The sequence below is a fragment of the Pimephales promelas genome, chromosome 19 (assembly GCF_988280905.1).
Source record: "Pimephales promelas chromosome 19, fPimPro1.hap1.1, whole genome shotgun sequence".
In the NCBI taxonomy this organism is placed as follows: Eukaryota; Metazoa; Chordata; class Actinopteri; order Cypriniformes; family Leuciscidae; genus Pimephales; species Pimephales promelas.
Window position 1 is genome coordinate 1389937 of NC_142787.1, and position 22355 is coordinate 1412291.

Sequence of the window (22355 nt, forward strand, 5' to 3'; positions counted from 1 at the left end):
CCGGGACTAAAAGTATTAGAGCTCATTTGGGTGAAAGCCATCGCTTGAAACCCAGAGCAATACGTCACGAGTGAGAGGCATAGAGAGAGATAACCGCATTATACAAGCACTGTCAACGTCTCCAAAGCGGATGCGCGGATGCGCTTTCAGACCAGATTATTTTGGTTTTTGAGCTGATTGGCGTGTGTTAAAAGCCGCAGTCTGAACTGAGCATGCTCTGTCTCTTAAAGCCTCGTATGATGATAATACACAACAAAGCCTAATGAAAAAGCAGTTGTCCTAATTTGTCCTTTTGATGCAAATTCTTCACACACAGTTTTACTTATTAATCAGAGCTGCCTCCACAAGTGTGTGTCGAGAGAGAGCTGGCGTGGCTCCAAAAATATTGAGATTTACATGTGAATGTGGAGAAGGGCATAATCTTGTGTTTCTGCTCTTATAGACGTGAGACCAGCCGAACGCTGCGAGTGTGTGTTAGAAATCAGGATCACTGTGTTTGGTACCATTTCCCTCTTCAAAGCAAACGTGTGTCTTCAGCTGATAAAGTTTAAACCCCGTCTGGCTAGATCTCTATAATGTTCACTCATTATTCAGGAGACGGGGAGAAGACGCTCTTTTAGTGTCTGTTTGAACACATGAGCGTTTACACTACGACAGAAATCCGCTCGAGTGTGTTTTCAACTGGAAGTGGACGAGCTCAAAGCGCTTTAGACCCGTTTACACACCAGTGTTTAGTGTTTAACATCATACACTCCTGGTTTGGTCGATCGGATCACATCTTTTAACACCAGGGCCCAGTTTTTCAAAAGTAATCCACTAGGATTTTAGAGAACGGATTGGATCAAATCTTGAAAATGGGTTTTTCAAAAGAAAAAAACGGATTACATAATCGGATTAGATCACGTAATCCATTCTTGGTTTTGATCCGGATCAAACCTTTAGTTTGGGTTTTTCAGAACTTTTTTGTAGGATTTGGATCCCTTTGATCCTACAAACCTTGATTAAACTGATGCCATCAGAAGGGTGGATTAGGCGTGGATTTCATGCCCAAAATGTAATGAAAACTTTAATTACATCCGGATTTAACATTTTAAAAAACCGGGCCCAGGTGTTAACAGGGCTATAAATCATAAATGGTTATAAATTGTGAACCAATGAGATTTATGAAAAACTTGATTATCATAAACATAGTTTTAATGAGAAAGAACATCGCATTTACATCCAAATGCTAATTAATCTACATGGAATAGACAACAAACCCAAAACCGGGGGTATGAACTGCTTTTTTGCTAATTAAAAAAGTTTGACAAACAAAGTCATGACACCAATTTTAATAAATATTATATTTATTGATAAATATATATTATAAAATATATAGGCTACACTCTACACTAGTGTCACGAAGGCTACGCGTGGTGTGAAGACAGAAAACTACACTCTAAAAATGCTGGGTTGTTTTAACCCAACTTTGGGTCAAATATCGACAAAACTAAAACGTTGGGTTTGAAATGCAATTAAAAAATTGAACCCAATGGCTTGGTTTGCTCACATTTGACCCAAAGTTGGGTTGTAACAACCCAGCATTTTTCAATTCACAAAATGACAAACTGATCACGTGTCAACGACAACTGACAAACCAGGGCTGTGTCTGAAATGGCTCCATGGGTGTCGGCCATTTTGTAGTGGTGTCCGAATTCTGAGCGAACGACATCGTTCCCTACATTCGTTCACTGCTTTTACCCACAATCCTCTCTGGTTTTGAGTGTACATCCAATGTTGGAGCGCCGTTTCCCAAGATCCAAAGCAAGAGCGCGAAAGAAAAATAAAGATGGCGGACGGCAACACCAGAGGCGAATCAACTTTTACAAACTTTTTATTCATTTAAAAGACTTTTGTAACGATATTTTACAGGTTTATTTGTTGGTACTGTAATTTGTCACTTTTAGTGCTGAAACTCTTAAATAACTTAAATTGGTCGATTGTTCTCATTTCCGTTAGTGAACTCTGATTAATGACACACAGCTGATAAACAAAAACTAATAATTACAGCAACCATGGTAACTAAAAAGTGGCGGGAAATTCAATGGAAGGAGCACATGTGACTTATGAAAAGAAGAGAAGCGTGACATCTAAACATGTCAGTTTTATAGAAAAATCTGTTTTTATTCTAAATTAGAGTGGGACAAACCCTGTTAAAGTATAACTAAAAAAAAAAAACACATTTATTCTAAAAAGTAAATTTTTCCCAATATTTTGAAATTAAGCATAAAGTAAGGTGCTATGATCCACGAGCCCCAGTCCCACCTCTCCTCCACAAATGATTTAAAGCGCATCATAAAAAGTAAAGTTAATACACTTCGTGCTCTGTGTTGTAAGTCTTGAAGCCATAAAACAGCTCAACAGTGATCACCTTCTGTTCTGCTCCGCTTGTGCCAACACACCCGCGAAAGACGAGGAGAAACTGCACATCAGCTTCACTGCACCTCTGTGTTCATCGTTGTACCATCATTTGGAAATGCAAAAAAATGATGATGAGAACTAAAGGTTGTCAATGTCCATATTGAAAGTGAAACACAGACATAAATGCAACACGAACTGCCCGTACAACATGGACATGAAAGGTTGTGTCTTTTAAGTATGCAGGTGCAGTGTATGATTTGTGTGTGTTATAAATGAGCCTAAAGCACTGCTGTCCTTCTTTCCCCATGGTGGACACACTCTCTAGTCCGTCCGGTCACGTGGACACTTCATTACCTTTATTGCTCCCGAGACGAGAGATTCATCACATTAAAGTATATGCTATTTGAAATTTATAGGCAAGGCAAGTAATTTGTTTAGGCATGGTTTCTAGGGACTGACAAACCTGCACACATATGTTCAAACGCACATAGAATCAGTTCTTTATGCGCATGTGAACGCCATTATGGCTTACAGCTTTTGAAAACACCAAAGTCACAATTAGAATATTGTGAAAAGGTTTTCATAAGCCAAAATCATCATAAAGGCTTGAAATATCTCACTTTGCATGTAATGAGTCTATATATTAGTTTCACCTTTTAAGTTGAATTACTGAAATAAATGAACTTTTGCATGATATTCTAATTTATCCAGTTTCACCTGTATGTAAAAAAAAAAAATCTTTTTTTTTTTCATTTCGACGGATATTTACAAAAAAATAAAAAATAAAAATAAAAAATCAAATAATTCTAACGGCCAACATTTATTTGCATGTATTATACCGCATATGTTTCTTCTTTCTGTTGGTCTTAAATAACCTTTCCCCAAGAAACAGTCAAGCATGAACTTGCCACCCTCCATGATTCCTTATTCTCTCCAACAACAAACCTGGACCTGACAAATCAGTAATTACGAAGTGGGAAGTGGGAAATTTCCGACAGCACGGGAAGACAGCATAAATTACACCTAATTATACTTAAGTATACTTAATAATTATACATATTAAGAGCATACTCTATACACCTAATTATACTTAAGTACACTTAATAATTATACTTATTAAGAGTATACTCTATACACCTAATTATACTTAAGTACACTTAATAATTATACTTATTAAGAGTATACTCTATACACCTAATTATACTTAAGTATCCTTATTAAGAGTATACTCTATACACCTAATTATACTTAAGTATACTTAATAATTATACTTATTAAGAGTGTACTCTATACACCTAATTATACTTAAGTATACTTAATAATTATACTTATTAAGAGTATACTCTATACACCTAATTATACTTAAGTATACTTAATAATTATACATATTAAGAGCATACTCTATACACCTAATTATACTTAAGTACACTTAATAATTATACTTATTAAGAGTATACTCTATACACCTAATTATACTTAAGTACACTTAATAATTATACTTATTAAGAGTATACTCTATACACCTAATTATACTTAAGTATCCTTATTAAGAGTATACTCTATACACCTAATTATACTTAAGTATACTTAATAATTATACTTATTAAGAGTGTACTCTATACACCTAATTATACTTAAGTATACTTAATAATTATACTTATTAAGAGTATACTCTATACACCTAATTATACTTAAGTATACTTAATAATTATACTTATTAAGAGTATACTCTATACACCTAATTATACTTAAGTATACTTAATAATTATACTTATTAAGAGTGTACTCTATACACCTAATTATACTTAAGTATACTTAATAATTATACTTATTAAGAGTATACTCTATACACCTAATTATACTTAAGTATACTTAATAATTATACTTATTAAGAGTATACTCTACACACCTAATTATACTTAAGTATACTTAACAATTGTACTTGAGTATACTCTATACACCTAATTATACTTAAGTATACTTAATAATTATACTTATTAAGAGTATACTCTATACACCTAATTATACTTAAGTATACTTAATAATTATACTTGAGTATACTCTATACACCTAATTATACTTAAGTATACTTAATAATTATACTTATTAAGAGTATACTCTATACACCTAATTATACTTAAGTATACTTAATAATTATACTTGAGTATACTCTATACACCTAATTATACTTAAGTATCCTTATTAAGAGTATACTCTATACACCTAATTATACTTAAGTATACTTAATAATTATACTTATTAAGAGTATACTCTACACACCTAATTATACTTAAGTATACTTAATAATTATACTTATTAAGAGTATACTCTATACACCTAATTATACTTAAGTATACTTAATAATTATACTTATTAAGAGTATACTCTATACACCTAATTATACTTAAGTATACTTAATAATTATACTTATTAAGAGTATACTCTATACACCTAATTATACTTAAGTATACTTAATAATTATACTTATTAAGAGTATACTCTATACACCTAATTATACTTAAGTATACTTAATAATTATACTTATTAAGAGTGTACTCTATACACCTAATTATACTTAAGTATACTTAATAATTATACTTATTAAGAGTATACTCTATACACCTAATTATACTTAAGTATACTTAATAATTATACTTATTAAGAGTATACTCTATACACCTAATTATACTTAAGTATACTTAATAATTATACTTATTAAGAGTATACTCTATACACCTAATTATACTTAAGTATACTTAATAATTATACTTATTAAGAGTGTACTCTATACACCTAATTATACTTAAGTATACTTAATAATTATACTTATTAAGAGTATACTCTATACACCTAATTATACTTAAGTATACTTAATAATTATACTTATTAAGAGTATACTCTACACACCTAATTATACTTAAGTATACTTAACAATTGTACTTGAGTATACTCTATACACCTAATTATACTTAAGTATACTTAATAATTATACTTATTAAGAGTATACTCTATACACCTAATTATACTTAAGTATACTTAATAATTATACTTGAGTATACTCTATACACCTAATTATACTTAAGTATACTTAATAATTATACTTATTAAGAGTATACTCTATACACCTAATTATACTTAAGTATACTTAATAATTATACTTGAGTATACTCTATACACCTAATTATACTTAAGTATCCTTATTAAGAGTATACTCTATACACCTAATTATACTTAAGTATACTTAATAATTATACTTATTAAGAGTATACTCTACACACCTAATTATACTTAAGTATACTTAATAATTATACTTATTAAGAGTATACTCTATACACCTAATTATACTTAAGTATACTTAATAATTATACTTATTAAGAGTATACTCTATACACCTAATTATACTTAAGTATACTTAATAATTATACTTATTAAGAGTATACTCTATACACCTAATTATACTTAAGTATACTTAATAATTATACTTAAGAGTCTACTCTATACACCTAATTATACTTAAGCATACTTAATAATTATACTTGAGTATACTCTATACACCTAATTATACTTAAGTGTACTTAATAATTATACTTGAGTATACTCTATACACCTAATTATACTTAAGTGTACTTAATAATTATACTTATTAAGAGTCTACTCTATACACCTAATTATACTTAAGTATACTTAATAATTATACTTATTAAGAGTCTACTCTATACACCTAATTATACTTAAGTATACTTAATAATTATACTTGAGTATACTCTTATACACCTAATTATAGTTAAGTATACTACTATTAAGTATGAAGTATACCTCAGCACTGGGAAGTCATTTATATAGTGAATACACATGGCGTTGCACACCTCCACGACTGTGAGCGATCATTAGGAGTTATGTCTCTGAAACACCTCCCAGCGCCCCTCGACCCGCCAGAGACTCATCTCTACAGCTCTCAGTGTTTCGGCGGCGGGCGTCCCGCTGTGCGGCGGACATCAGTCAAACACTCGCACACTTTGTTGTGGCGCTACAGAGAAGAAAGATGCCTCTCCACTGCAGTGTGTGGTTGTAAGAGAGAGTTGAGATCAAACAGTGAGTTGAACAGTGACCCGAGGAGGCGTCTTTCATTTCACTGACAGGCATGAACAAAGAGATGCCCTTGTAAGTGTCCGTATGTCTGTGTGAGACCAACAGATAACAAACCCTTTTATTTCTTTAGTGATAACCTTTGTAAAGGGCTGAACTGTGTGTGTGCGGCCGTCTACTGTAAAATAACGGTCCTTGCACACTGTGTCCAATATTGTGTCTGTCCACATTAGATGCAACGTGACTTTAATTTAATTAATTAACTTTTTTAACCCTCTGGGGTTGTTTGTTTTAGTGTCACACTCGGGGTGTTCGGGTCCAAATGGACCCAAAGGGCGGGATTCATATTTAAAAAAAAAAAAAAATACTCGTTTTTTACAATAATTTTTAATTTTCTTTTTTGGTGTTTTGAGAAAATTTAAAAAAAAATATATATATATATAATTAGTATTAATGCAATAATTATGACAAAATTTCCCCCCATTGAACATAATAGAAAAAATATTTTTTTTAAAATGTAAAAAAAAAATTAAAGCTGTATTTCATTTTAGAGTCAAGCCTAGGCCTCATAAAAGATCATTAAAAATGCAAAACACATGTATAATCTGAATTTTTTGGGTGTGTTTGTGTATAAAAGTGTGTTTGTGTGTGTGTGTGTGTATCTAGATGTGTCTGTTTTGCACTCTTGATGTTTTATAGATTCACCCCTTCACTGTTGTGTGCTTTTTTTCAAGATCGTGGCTGATTTGTAGATTGTACGCACAAAACAACTCAGTATTTTCACATTTTTGCCAATTTCCCGTTCATTTTCCATGCATGTCCATTTGGACCCGAACCTGACTATTTTTTTACAACCACTTAGACTACTCACATCAGGTCCCCAATTTTTTTGGGTGTTCAAATACCAAATATCAACAAAAGTCACCAAATTTTGGAACATTCAGAGGAAGCTGTGATTTTTAAAAAAAAAAATGTATTTAAATTCTTCGGGTCCATTTGGGTTAATTTGTCGTTTCCGAGTTTGGTCTTATTTGACATCTCTGCTGTTTACATTCAGGTCTAGTTGGGTCTAAATCTATCGGGTTTGCCTCGGGTCTGGTGTTCATCTTTTTGAAAATGAATGCATGTATGTCGAGTCCGAGGGAAGAAGTGACTCGGGTCGGGTACAGATTTTAAGACCCCAGCTCAGAATTCCCGAGATAATTAACGTCTGCAATCAAAGGTCAGAGATCTGCATATGAACTCTCTTCACAATCATTTTGCAATCCACAGTCATGTTATAGCTTCAAAATACACATTACAACAGAAAACTAACGTTATAATTCCTAAAACCCTTCAGGATTAAAAACCCCCCTAAAAGCATGCAGCAGAACGCCTGACACATGGCATTAAGTATAAACACCGAAGTCTCGAGTCCACCGTGACATTCAAAGTGACGTCGCTCACGTCTCCTGTTCTCCCTGCCCTCTGTAAACTGGATTAAAGCTGCATCTCCTTGTGCTGTTTGTTGAGGTTATTCTTTCCCTTCATGATGTGAAATACTTTATAGCTCAAACTGCTGGATCTCATCAGACCGCACAAAGGCACGGCGCTTTATTATTATTTATGAGGTGGAACATTGTCAAGTGCTTTAGAATGACCTTCATTTAGTTGGAGACCATAAACCTTGACCGTCTTATCAGGAGGAATATTCCCATCACAGCAGCACAACAGATCACAAGAACTCCAGTCATGTCTAGAGATGATCAAGATTCGCCGTGCTGGATTAGATGTTTTGGCTTTGAACTGAAGAACGGAGCGTAAAGCAGCATGAGGTCTTGTTTCTGCCGGTGTGGGCTCGTACAGTGCTGGTCGAGCTGGAGACGCACATCACGCTGTTCTCGTCCAGCACTCCCGCTGCCCATGCGGGTCCCAGCATGCAAAACACACCGCATTCTGGGGTTTTCAGCAGGCCGTGTAGTGTACATACACATATCTGCATTTTTTATGGACGCGAACCTCACAGCTTGAGCTGATGCATGTTTCATGACTGCTTCTGTGTATTCCATGTATTTATTTAAAGTGCCCCTATTAGACTATTTTAAAGAGTCCTAGTTTTGTTCTGGTCTCCTACGATGCTTCCAAGGCCAACAATGAACATTTCTTATAATACACACTGCATCATCAGTTTTACTCATTCAATTTCAGCAACATTTCTGAAAGCCAACTCTGCTCTGATTGGTCAGATGACTCAGTCTGTTGTGATTGGTCAACACATTCTCATCCTTGGAATGCTATATGACAAAACGGCGCTATACTACGCACATGTCACCCGTTATCGTTAATATAACACGCGCTGTGATGGGTAGGTTTAGGTGTGGGGTAGGGTAGTCTCATATGACGCTAAAGGATTTATGACGCCTTGGGTTTGCATGTTATATTAACGATAAAGGGTGCCATGTTCGTATAGCGCCGTTTTGTCACATAGCGTTCTATATGACGCTAAAGGATGAGAACAGGCTGGATTGGTCTCATCTGCTCTGATTGGTCAGATGGTCCAGTCTGTTGTGATTGGTCTGCTCTGATTGGTCAGATGACCCAGTCTGTTGTCATTGGTCTGCTCTGATTGGTCAGATGGTCCAGTCTGTTGTGATTGGTCTACTCTGCTCTGATTGGTCAGATGACCCAGTCTGTTGTGATTGGTCTACTCTGCTCTGATTGGTCAGATGACTCAGTCTGTTGTGATCGGTCTACTCTGCTCTGATTGGTCAGATGGTCAGTCTGTTGTGATCGGTCTACTCTGCTCTGATTGGTCAGATGGCCCAGTCTGTTGTGATTGGTCTGCTCTGATTGGTCAGATGACCCAGTCTGTTGTGATTGGTCTACTCTGCTCTGATTGGTCAGATGGCCCAGTCTGTTGTGATTGGTCTACTCTGCTCTGATTGGTCAGATGACTCAGTCTGTTGTGATCGGTCTACTCTGCTCTGATTGGTCAGATGGTCAGTCTGTTGTGATTGGTCTACTCTGCTCTGATTGGTCAGATGGCCCAGTCTGTTGTGATTGGTCTGCTCTGATTGGTCAGATGACCCAGTCTGTTGTGATTGGTCTACTCTGCTCTGATTGGTCAGATGGCCCAGTCTGTTGTGATTGGTCTACTCTGCTCTGATTGGTCAGATGGTCAGTCTGTTGTGATTGGTCTACTCTGCTCTGATTGGTCAGATGGCCCAGTCTGTTGTGATTGGTCTGCTCTGATTGGTCAGATGACCCAGTCTGTTGTGATTGGTCTACTCTGCTCTGATTGGTCAGATGGCCCAGTCTGTTGTGATTGGTCTACTCTGCTCTGATTGGTCAGATGGTCAGTCTGTTGTGATTGGTCTACTCTGCTCTGATTGGTCAGATGGCCCAGTCTGTTGTGATTGGTCTACTCTGCTCTGATTGGTCAGATGGCCAAGTCTGCTATAATTGGTCTACTCTGCTCTGATTGGTCAGGTGACCCAGTCTGTTGTGATTGGTCTATTCTGCTCTGATTGGTCAGATGGCCAAGTCTGTTGTGATTGGTCTACTCTGCTCTGATTGGTCAGATGGTCCAGTTTGTTGTGATTGGACCACTTACCAAACACCCATAAGCATATCTCAATTCCAGCTCTGGATGTTCCTCAGTGTTGATTTGCTTTGACAGCAAAAAACATCATCTTCTCCACAATTCGACAACGCAAACCAAACTAATGTATGCCTCAGCTCTAACTGCAGCGTTTGAGAGGAGAGCAAATGAGACACTATTCACAGCCAGCCAATGAAGATGAGACGCAGGCGTTAGAGCTGCTACTAATGATAATGACTGTTTGTGAAGCTGTTACTTATACATGACAAATGCTCTCTTTTTGCCAAAGCGTTTGATCATACTCGTCAAAGGTTTATTAAACACAAGCCGATCGTTGTTATTGAGATCACGTGAGCGTTTGAATCGAGATTGCGATATCACCGATTAATCATGCAGCTCTATATAGCAGGCATTATGCAAATTTGTTACAAACCTGACTGGTTTCACTTCTATAAAACTTTGCAGACCATTTACATTCACAAACAGCTCTATTACACACCAAAAGAAAAGGAATCTATGAAAAAGCATAACTTGGGCACTTTAGGAATAAATATCAACGTGTAAAATTGAATCTTAACAATATTTTAACGTATATGCTGTTTAATTTTTTAATTTTCCCATACATTTACGTAAATTACATATGCTGTCGATAAAGCTTAAAGGGTTAGTTCACCCAAAAATGAAAATTAAGTCATTAATTACTCACCCCCATGCTGTACCAACCCCGTAAGACCTTCGTTCGTCTTCGGAACACAAATGAAGATATTTAAGATTAAATTTGAGAGCTGTATAACTACCACATTGGCTGCCTAAGGGACTGGCTCTTGACGGCCCAGAAAGTCAATGAAGAAAATGTTTAAATATTCCATGTGACTACCGTGGCTCAACTATAAGTTTATCAAGCGACGAGAATACTTTTTGTGCGAAAAAACAAACAAAAATAACGACTTTATTCGACTATTCCTTTTCTTCCTTGTTGGCCTGAAACGAGACTTCCTTATAGATTTCCACGACGCATGCGCGAGAATTGCGATCTCCTTCAACTACTTCAGTTCAAGTTCAGTTCAAGATCGTGCCGCTCACCTCTGAAGAAGCAGTCTTTGCTGTGGACCACATAGATCCTCCTGCGCTGCAGGCACGCGGTGCGGTACAGCTCGCAGTGGTTCTCGTAAAAACGTCCATCGGAGCCACACACGGGAACAAACGAAGTGTGGCACCTTTCCTGACACACACACTCGACCCGGCCCGTCACATTCCTGACCACACACTCCCGACCCCGGCCACAGTACGTCCTCCGGCACGGACCCTCATCTGGAGAAAGAGAACGCTCAAGGTTAAAATCAGCATTGTTTTGTGTACAAGTCATTAGCTTTTCTTTTCTGACACCTTTCATACACAGACAATAGACCTATTCGCACGGGATTAGTATTATCTGGTGACCTGTAGTAATTTCTAATAATTGCAGAGGTTGTCTGAGATCTTAATCCCGTGCGAATTGGCCATGTCTGTAATTTGTAAAGTAAAAATTCCCCCACAAATGACCAACTATATTTCGCCGAACACCGAGGTCCTGTGATGATATTAGTCCCGTGCGAATCGACATCTCTGTGATCTGGCTGTTTCATGTGCGCCTTTTTATTCATCTTTTGCGAAAAAAGGAGGCTATGTTGGAGTGTTTTGATAGTATTTTTGGTGCTGGGTCATATCGCTATACTATGGAAGCTTGTTTCCGCCACTGAATAAAAAAATATAATAAATAATTGTGACTTTTTTTCTCACAATTGCGAGTTTATATCTCACAATTCTGACTTTATTTCTCAGAATTGCCTGATATAAAGTCACAATTGCGAGTTGTAAAGTCAGAATTGTGTGTTATAAAGTCAGAATTGCGAGATATAAAGTCACAATTGCGTGATATAAAGTCGCAATTCTGAGAAAAAAAGACAGAAGTGTGACTTTTTTTCTCACAATTGCGAGTTTACATCTCGCAATTCTGACTTTATAACACATAATTGCGAGTTTATATGTCGAAATTCTGACATCTTTTCTCAGAATTGTGAGATATAAACTCGCAATTGCGACTTATTAGGCCAATTCTAAGAATAGTTTAAATCTCACAATTCTGACTTTATAACATGCATTTCTGACTTTATAACACGCAATTGCGACTTTATATCTCGCAATTCTGACTTTATAACTCTCAATTCTGACTTTATATCTCGCAATTCTGACTTTATAACTAACAATTCTGACTTTATAACTAACAATTCTGACTTTATATCTCGCAATTCTGACTTTATAACTCGCAATTCTGACTTTATATCTCGCAATTCTGACTTTATAACTAACAATTCTGACTTTATAACTAACAATTCTGACTTTATATCTCACAATTCTGACTTTATAACTCGCAATTCTGACTTTATATCTCGCAATTCTGACTTTATAACTAACAATTCTGACTTTATATCTCACAATTCTGACTTTATATCTCACAATTCTGACTTTATAACTCGCAATTCTGACTTTATATCTCGCAATTCTGACTTTATAACTAACAATTCTGACTTTATAACTAACAATTCTGACTTTATATCTCGCAATTCTGACTTTATAACTCGCAATTCTGACTTTATATCTCGCAATTCTGACTTTATAACTAACAATTCTGACTTTATAACTAACAATTCTGACTTTATATCTCACAATTCTGACTTTATAACTCGCAATTCTGACTTCATATCTCGCAATTCTGACTTTATAACACGCAATTGCGACTTTATATCTCGCAATTCTGACTTTATAACTCTCAATTCTGACTTTATATCTCGCAATTCTGACTTTATAACTAACAATTCTGACTTTATAACTAACAATTCTGACTTTATATCTCGCAATTCTGACTTTATAACTCGCAATTCTGACTTTATATCTCGCAATTCTGACTTTATAACTAACAATTCTGACTTTATAACTAACAATTCTGACTTTATAACTCGCAATTCTGACTTCATATCTCGCAATTCTGACTTTATAACTCGCAATTGCGACTTTATATCACGCAATTCTGACTTTTTATCTCGCAATTGTGAGAAAAAAAGTCAGAATTGTGAGATAAAAAGTCGCAATTATTTACTTTATTTTTTTATTCAGTGGCGGAAACAAGCTCCCATACTATACACAGCTACACAATTTGCAGAAAATAAAAGCTGAAAATCACCAGAAGAGCAAAATCAAAAAGATTGATTAGATGGAGATGAATGAATGTATAGAAGCATGTGGTAAAGCTAGACCTATAATGAAAAGACATTTCTAGTCTATTGACAATCATATCCGGAAGATAAGTCAGTGAATTCGAGAAAAATCACAGATGTGGCGGGATAATTTAGAAATCACACGAGCTCCCCAGATAATACTAATCCTGTGCGAATAGGGCTAATGTCCACCATTTTTTTCCGAATATCCTGTTTTGATCTCACATTATGAGAGTAAAATGAGTTTATATATGAAGAGCTCTTTTCCAAAACGCGTTAAACGACATTTTTAAAAAAAATGAGTTTGTCGTGTCATTCTGCTGCGGACAGAACCCTTTCACTGCTCTATCAACGTTTCATGCCGAATCGCTATATTTCCGTGTTTAAAATGTACTGCAAGATACAGTTTCTTCCCAAGCCGCGATAAGCACCAGCCCTGTTTTTAGCCTAAACACGATAAATCCTCAAATTCAATGAGCGCTCTACACAATCCAGCACGGCGGCACTCTGAACAGAGGTTTATTATGTTCATTCATTCCTCAAAATGAGTCCTAGTTTTCTAGTCGACTAGTAGTAGATCATTTAAGCCATTTGTATTATCAGTAATCACATTTATTGATTTAATTAAATGGGAGAGAAACCATATGAGCGTTTTTAATTGCATATTCCGCATCTCAACGTATGCATAAAGCTTGCCACAAAGAACCGGCAATATAATGATTATGCATGAAACATTTGAATTGTTTATTAATAAACTAGTGTTTTCTGTCAGTGTCAGCAACAAAGATAAAGTTGATGATGCTTACTCGCCATCTTCGCAGTGAACGCGCATAGAGAAACGCATACTTCGAATTAGCCTACATACGCAGAGAGTTGCCAATTTATTTTAGTTTTTAATGGTTTTGTTTAAAAGTAGATATTTAAAGCTTTCTGTAGCTTAGTTCTCAGGCCTGTGTGAGGCAAGCATCGCGGTGTTTCGGTTCATATTATGAGACGCGCTCCGGTTCACCTGCGCGCCTCTGTGTCCTGATTATATTGTCTGATATTTACTTCTAATGTATTAATCCAGTCAATTTGTCGATGAAACATTTATTAAAATGAAGATACAATTTAAATGAAACGAAATTTACAAGCTTTCTACAAAACAAAACTTAATAAGTGGTCAAAATCATGTCTGACGCACTCCAAATATTTTCCGATATTGGGCAGCTTTTGAATTTTGATCCTATCTTACTCATCTCATGCGGTTCCCTTTTCATAGCCTACTCAACATAGATGAAATAATAAAAATAAGTAATGTAATATTATTAAAAACAAATGTGAAATGTTTATTTATTTTTTTTTTTTAACTTATATTTAAGCGTCATGCTGCTCCGCTTTGCTCACATGTTATGTAGCCTGTGTGTGTGTGTGCATGTGCTGGAGGGGTGCCCATCCCTTTTTTGAATATCGTTATCATATATTGATCATTTTTAATAATTCGTTTTTTCATGCATATGTTGAAATTGGTATTAATAATTTGTTTTTTTTTCATGCATATGTTGAAATTGGTACTATTTGTTTGAGGTTTATTTCGATTTATAGCGTTTTGGAAAAAAATAAAATTAACTTTTAAATTATCATTAACAATATTGTTGTTTGATTTAATAATTATTGTTCAAAATGTTCAGACTGAACCAATAAAACATTTAAACAGGATAATTTGAATATTCACAAAATGTGTGGGTCTAGGTAAAAAATGTAGTTTTCCTGAAAACTATTGAAATGGATTTATAGCGTTTTGGAAAAGAGCTCTTCATATGCTCTGCTATGATTGCAGTAAAACAACGACGGAAAAACATTGTTTGTAAAGCATTTTGGACGCACTGCGGTCCACACTATCCCAGAGAATATGTTTAAGTTTCTCCAGCCAAGTCTGAAAGCCCACTCCCCGTGGATTCTCTGAGTTGGCGCTGGGAAAGCTGCTGAAGTCTGGTTCACTTTTTCCAGAGCCGCAGGAACGCAGTCGGGGAACTCCTGCTGGGGTCACGCGCCCGAATCTCAGCCTGTGCATCGTCCATGCCAGCTTTAGTACTTTCTTCGGGCGACAGCTGGTAGGTAGGAAATGATTCCCAATTAATTCTGGACCACTGACTGAGACCACTGGAGTGGCATCAAACCCGGATCGCCACCGGCCGCTCTGTTCACCGCATGCAGTAAAAGCTGGCCGTGTAAACTAAACTGTGTACAGATGAGGACTTCAGTGTAGACCGCAGCATATCTCAATTATCATGGATTATGTCATACACTTTTCCAACAAAAATCACTATACTGCGTTTAGGGTCGGACATCGAGAACACGTTCCTTTTTATATCCGGTTTCAAATTTCTGAGATTTTCAACAGATAAGAGATGCAAAGCAGAACACAAAAATGCACAAATACACATTCCTCTTTCATTTTAATGGACAAATACACAGCAAACTATGATCAAATATCCTAACACAATCAATTTGGGCTTAAACAGTTGAGAAAGAAAACGCATATTGCACCCGTGCATTCGCTCTTAAAGTGACAGCAGCCTAATAAACCTGCGTCAGTCTGTTTTTAATGTTAATCAAACAAAAGACAAAGAGAAAATCACTCTTGACTTAATCATTTTTGTAACTTTGATAAGGATTCATCTATATTTTATTTATACAAAGAAAACTATGAAGTGTTATTTTAAAATTGATCACATTTTATTTCAATTTCTTTGTTCATTTGTATTTATTTGTGCTATTACAAGTTATATACTTGTTCTTATTTAATTATTGACTGTTTACTTGTCTTTAATAATGTTTGAAATTTAAATTAGATGTTTTTTATTAAAACCACTGGCAAAAGTTCATTTAGGCGGCTCTTTTTTGTAAACGATACCCAACCTTAGCGTGGTCTGTCTGAATACTCGATTGTGATTGTCTGGAAGGTGTGCATTAAACTCATTACACACGATTTATAGGCAGAACGCCACATGCTCTCTAATCAAATCAAAATGTTACGTTTTTTAGTTCTTAGTATGAATATGTTAGCCCTAAAGTTATGAATAAACTGGTGTGTTGCAAAATAATGACAACATTCATATTCAGGAGACATAAGCGTTCACAACTAACATCTCTCACATCTCCACGGACTTCAGCTTCGAATCACATCCGTCCAATCTGAAGCTCCGCCCCCTATGCTATAAACATCACCTGGCCAAATGTTGCTGTCAAAACGCTAAATGCTATTGGCTATTTGAAAAGGGGGAGGAGCCAATCAATATTTCCCGCCTGAGCTTCCTGTTTCAGTGGAAATGACGAAAGCCGCACGATCCGAGGCCTTTAACACTCTTCGGTTGAGTCTGACTAGCAGTAATGGTGATGTTTGCCTGGCTAGATGTAATATAATCTGATCAACAGGGCAGAACGAATATGTGCAGCCCCTCCAAGTCGTTTGGCTTACAAATTATTTACTGAACCTTCATAAAGCAACAGCAACACCGTGACCTTCCTCATGCGTGTCAAGGTTGCAGACGATTACCAGATCATTTGTATTCCCTGAGCATTGAAGATTAGGCGCTTATAGCTGAGCTCTGCTTCCTGCTCTTCTTCGGTCCGACCATCTCTCGTCTTTCTAAACTCTTTCTCTGCTCCAAGCTGAAGGATCAAAATGCTCCTTGTACAACACTATTAGCAATTCTGCAGAGATGTCATCCACTTTGCAATCGTGGCATGTGCTCTCTGACAATTCCCACCCGCACTCCGCTGTGATTTACTTAAGAAGCCAAAGACTTGATTTGTAATCCATTCAATGTGGGCAGCGAGACAATGGGAAACATGAGTCTTAAAGGTTCCAGCGAAAGCTCTCCAACTCTGCCAAGCCGCTAATGCGTTTGTTTATCGCGGCCATTCTCGGGACTGTTAAGAAGCTGCTAAACGTTGCTTGTCCAACTCAGCAATCACTCCAGGCCTGGACGGACATTTCAGACGAATCCCCCGTGGAATCACAAAGGCGATGTTTGTGGCTATTGTTTAGTTGCCTACGGATCATTGTCTTCAAGTTAATGTGACTAATTGATTCCTTTCAAAGGGAGTCACGCAGAAAAGAGCAACAGTGGTGTAATCCTTAAAAGCTCACATCATATGAACGGCGTCCGTTCTGAAATGAACTGAGACCACCACTGGGCACATTCAGCCAAAACTTCTGCCAGAAAACAAGTCCACAAGTCTATCAAACAGTCACTCGTAACCTCTGGAGCTCAAAAAGAATCACGTTTTTTATTATTATTATTAATTTTTTTGTCAATGAAATAAATGTACAATATTTTAGTTTGATATGGTTTTTAATATTTAGGGGATTTCTTTTATACTAAATTATATTTACGCTGTATATGCAATCCATTTATAGACCATTTGACCATTTCCAACTTAAACTGTCGTAAATCTTGAACGCTTTGGAGCCACAGACTGAAGTTGACACTTGGCAGATTATGGCTGAAGCAAAAACAAGTTTTTAAAAGAATTTAACGTTTATTGCAACGCATTCTCATCCCAAGGCGTCATATACGACGCTTTTGCCAAAGCGTAGACATCCAACGCACATGGCGCCCTTTAGCGTCAATATAACACACTTCGGTTATGGGTAGGTTTAGGTGTGGTGTAATGTTAGGGATAGACCACTAGGAGGCGCCTTCTGCCCCATATATATCTGCGTCTCATATTGACGCTAAAGGGTGCCATGTGTGTTGGATGTCTATGCATTGGCAAAAGCGTCAGTATATGACGCCTTGGGATGAGAACGGGCTGTTGTAAAATGTGTGCATGATTTGAAAAAATGGTCCTGAAAAAAAATATTCGCACTTGTGCTCCTCGCGCACTGGAATTGAATCGGAGACGAATTTCATCTATTGGAAACTTTTGTTTGGCTGACTTGTTTGTTTGACTTTTGATTCTGACTTTATATCTCACAATTCTGACTTTATAACACGCAATTCTGACTTTATATCTCACAATTCTGACTTTATATCTCGCAATTCTGACTTTATATCTCGCAATTCTGACTTTATATCTCGCAATTCTGACTTTCTATCTCGCAATTCTGACTTTATATCTCACAATTCTGACTTTATATCTCACAATTCTGACTTTATATCTCGCAATTCTGACTTTATATCTCGCAATTCTGACTTTATATCTCGCAATTCTGACTTTATATCTCGCAATTCTGACTTTATATCTCGCAATTCTGACTTTATATCTCACAATTCTGACTTTATATCTCGCAATTCTGACTTTATATCTCGCAATTCTGACTTTATATCTCACAATTCTGACTTTATATCTCGCAATTCTGACTTTATATCTCACAATTCTGACTTTATATCTCACAATTCTGACTTTATATCTCGCAATTCTGACTTTATATCTCGCAATTCTGACTTTATATCACGCAATTCTGACTTTATATCTCGCAATTCTGACTTTATATCTCACAATTCTGACTTTATATCTCACAATTCTGACTTTATATCTCACAATTCTGACTTTATATCTCACAATTCTGACTTTATATCTCGCAATTCTGACTTTATATCTCACAATTCTGACTTTATATCTCACAATTCTGACTTTATATCTCACAATTCTGACTTTATATCTCGCAATTCTGACTTTATGTCTCACAATTCTGACTTTATATCTCACAATTCTGACTTTATATCTCACAATTCTGACTTTATATCTCGCAATTCTGACTTTATGTCTCACAATTCTGACTTTATATCTCACAATTCTGACTTTATATCTCACAATTCTGACTTTATATCTCACAATTCTGACTTTATATCTCGCAATTCTGACTTTATATCTCACAATTCTGACTTTATATCTCACAATTCTGACTTTATATCTCACAATTCTGACTTTATATCTCGCAATTCTGACTTTATATCTCGCAATTCTGACTTTATATCTCGCAATTCTGACTTTATATCTCACAATTCTGACTTTATATCTCGCAATTCTGACTTTATATCTCGCAATTCTGACTTTATATCTCGCAATTCTGACTTTATATCTCACAATTCTGACTTTATATCTCGCAATTCTGACTTTATATCTCGCAATTCTGACTTTATATCTCGCAATTCTGACTTTATATCTCGCAATTCTGACTTTATATCTCACAATTTTAAAAGAATTTAACGTTTATTGCAACGCATTCTCATCCCAAGGCGTCATATACGAGGCGTCTCGCAATTCTGACTTTATATCTCACAATTCTGACTTTATATCTCGCAATTCTGACTTTATATCTCGCAATTCTGACTTTATATCTCGCAATTCTGACTTTATATCTCGCAATTCTGACTTTATATCTCGCAATTCTGACTTTATATCTCACAATTCTGACTTTATATCTCGCAATTCTGACTTTATATCTCGCAATTCTGACTTTATATCTCACAATTCTGACTTTATATCTCGCAATTCTGACTTTATATCTCACAATTCTGACTTTATATCTCACAATTCTGACTTTATATCTCGCAATTCTGACTTTATATCTCGCAATTCTGACTTTATATCACGCAATTCTGACTTTATATCTCGCAATTCTGACTTTATATCTCACAATTCTGACTTTATATCTCACAATTCTGACTTTATATCTCACAATTCTGACTTTATATCTCACAATTCTGACTTTATATCTCGCAATTCTGACTTTATATCTCACAATTCTGACTTTATATCTCACAATTCTGACTTTATATCTCACAATTCTGACTTTATATCTCGCAATTCTGACTTTATGTCTCACAATTCTGACTTTATATCTCACAATTCTGACTTTATATCTCACAATTCTGACTTCATATCTCGCAATTCTGACTTTATATCTCACAATTCTGACTTTATATCTCACAATTCTGACTTTATATCTCGCAATTCTGACTTTATATCACGCAATTCTGACTTTATATCTCGCAATTCTGACTTTATATCTCACAATTCTGACTTTATATCTCACAATTCTGACTTTATATCACGCAATTCTGACTTTATATCTCGCAATTCTGACTTTATATCTCGCAATTCTGACTTTATATCTCGCAATTCTGACTTTATATCTCGCAATTCTGACTTTATATCTCGCAATTCTGACTTTATATCTCGCAATTCTGACTTTATATCTCGCAATTCTGACTTTATATCTCACAATTCTGACTTTATATCTCGTAATTCTGACTTTATATCTCGCAATTCTGACTTTATATCTCACAATTCTGACTTTATATCTCACAATTCTGACTTTATATCTCACAATTCTGACTTTATATCTCGCAATTCTGACTATATCTCACAATTCTGACTTTATATCTCGCATTTCTGACTTTATATCTCGCAATTCTGACTTTATATAACGCAATTCTGACTTTATATCTCGCAATTCTGACTTTATATCTCGCAATTCTGACTTTATATCTCACAATTCTGACTTTATATCTCACAATTCTGACTTTATATCACGCAATTCTGACTTTATATCTCGCAATTCTGACTTTATATCTCGCAATTCTGACTTTCTATCTCACAATTCTGACGTTATATCTCGCAATTCTGACTTTATATCTCGCAATTCTGACTTTCTATCTCACAATTCTGACTTTCTATCTCGCAATTCTGACTTTATATCACACAATTCTGACTTTATATCACACAATTCTGACTTTACATCTCACAATTCTGAGCAATAAAGTCAGAATTGTGAGATAAAAAGTCGCAATTACTTTTTTTTTATTTTTCATTCTGTGGCGGAAACAAGCTCCCATACAAAACCTTTACCAAGTTTAAGTAAAAATAAATAAATAATAAAAAAATAGTAAAATATTTTGTTATAAAAATGACCAAAGAGCACCAGAGGGTTAAAGATAGAGACTGTCCATTGATGGTTCCATGAGAGTGGAAAAATATAATTTAAAGGGATTGTTCACCCAAAAAATACAAACATGTATGAGTTTCTTTCCTCATGATTTTTTTGAAGAATGTTGCTAATCAAAAGCAAAAACTTGATGGGCTCAACTGACTACCATAGTATGAAAAAATAAATAAAAAATGGGACCAGAAACCATTTGGACAGCAAAATATCCTCTTTTGTTTTCAGCACAAGAATGAAATTCATACAGGTTTGGAACAACTTGAGGGTGAGCAGATGATGACAGAATTACATTTTTTGGGTGAACTATAAAAAAAAATGTTGCACTAAGAACTGTTCTATGGGTAAACAAACCAGTCACATTTCCACAAAAGCCTCGTTTTGCAATATTGTTAAGTCTAATCACCTTAATTATCAATGAACTATTCATGAGAACTGCTTTCATGGGACCTGAGAGAGACAGGACAGGGAAATGTGTGTCGGATTGCTTAGTAAAGTTAAGTAATTATTTGCATGCACAATTATTTGCGACCGTTTAGCACCTGATTCACTAACTGAAATATGCAGATGAGGCAGCGATGCTAACGTGTCCAAACATCTGTGCTGGCGCACGCACACCAGTATAATCTCTGAAATAATGCCGAGTTATGGCGCGCTTCTCCATCATCTGACGCTTCCCTGTCGTCATGATCGCTAGAAAGTGCACATAAAGATAAATGCTCAGTCACTTAGACAAATAACATTCAGCTTTACGCATAAATAACAGTCTGTAATGAGTCTAATTTACATAAGGAGGGCATGTTTGCATGGAAATGAATACTCAAGATGCAGTGCTATTTGTGTTGTTTTATTTTTTTTATTTTTTGGGTCAGTAAGACATTTGAAATAGCATGTGAATTTGCCCCATTCAAGCTATTTTTACTAAGAAATTGCTAGTGATTTTCATAAACAATTAACATTGAATTAATTCCAATGGATTTACAGTGTCATGACTTTCAAACATCAATAAATATCTGTTCACAAAGACGCCTGAATGATGAATGACATTTGCGGTTGTGGTTCTGATAATCTGGTCACATGACACTGCCCTTCTCAACAC

At 35.6% G+C, this 22355-nt stretch overlaps 1 protein-coding gene across 3 annotated transcripts in view; it reads right to left on the reverse strand.

Moving 5' to 3' along the window:
- fstl4 (follistatin like 4) overlaps positions 1-22355 on the reverse strand; it is a 226393-nt gene that overhangs the window by 104238 nt on the left and 99800 nt on the right. For all 3 annotated transcript variants that reach the window (XM_089124041.1, XM_089124040.1, XM_089124042.1), the window contains exon 4: positions 11150-11377. In XM_089124041.1, coding sequence (XP_088980167.1) covers positions 11150-11377 — 228 coding nt within the window. The remainder of the gene's footprint in view (positions 1-11149; positions 11378-22355) is intronic.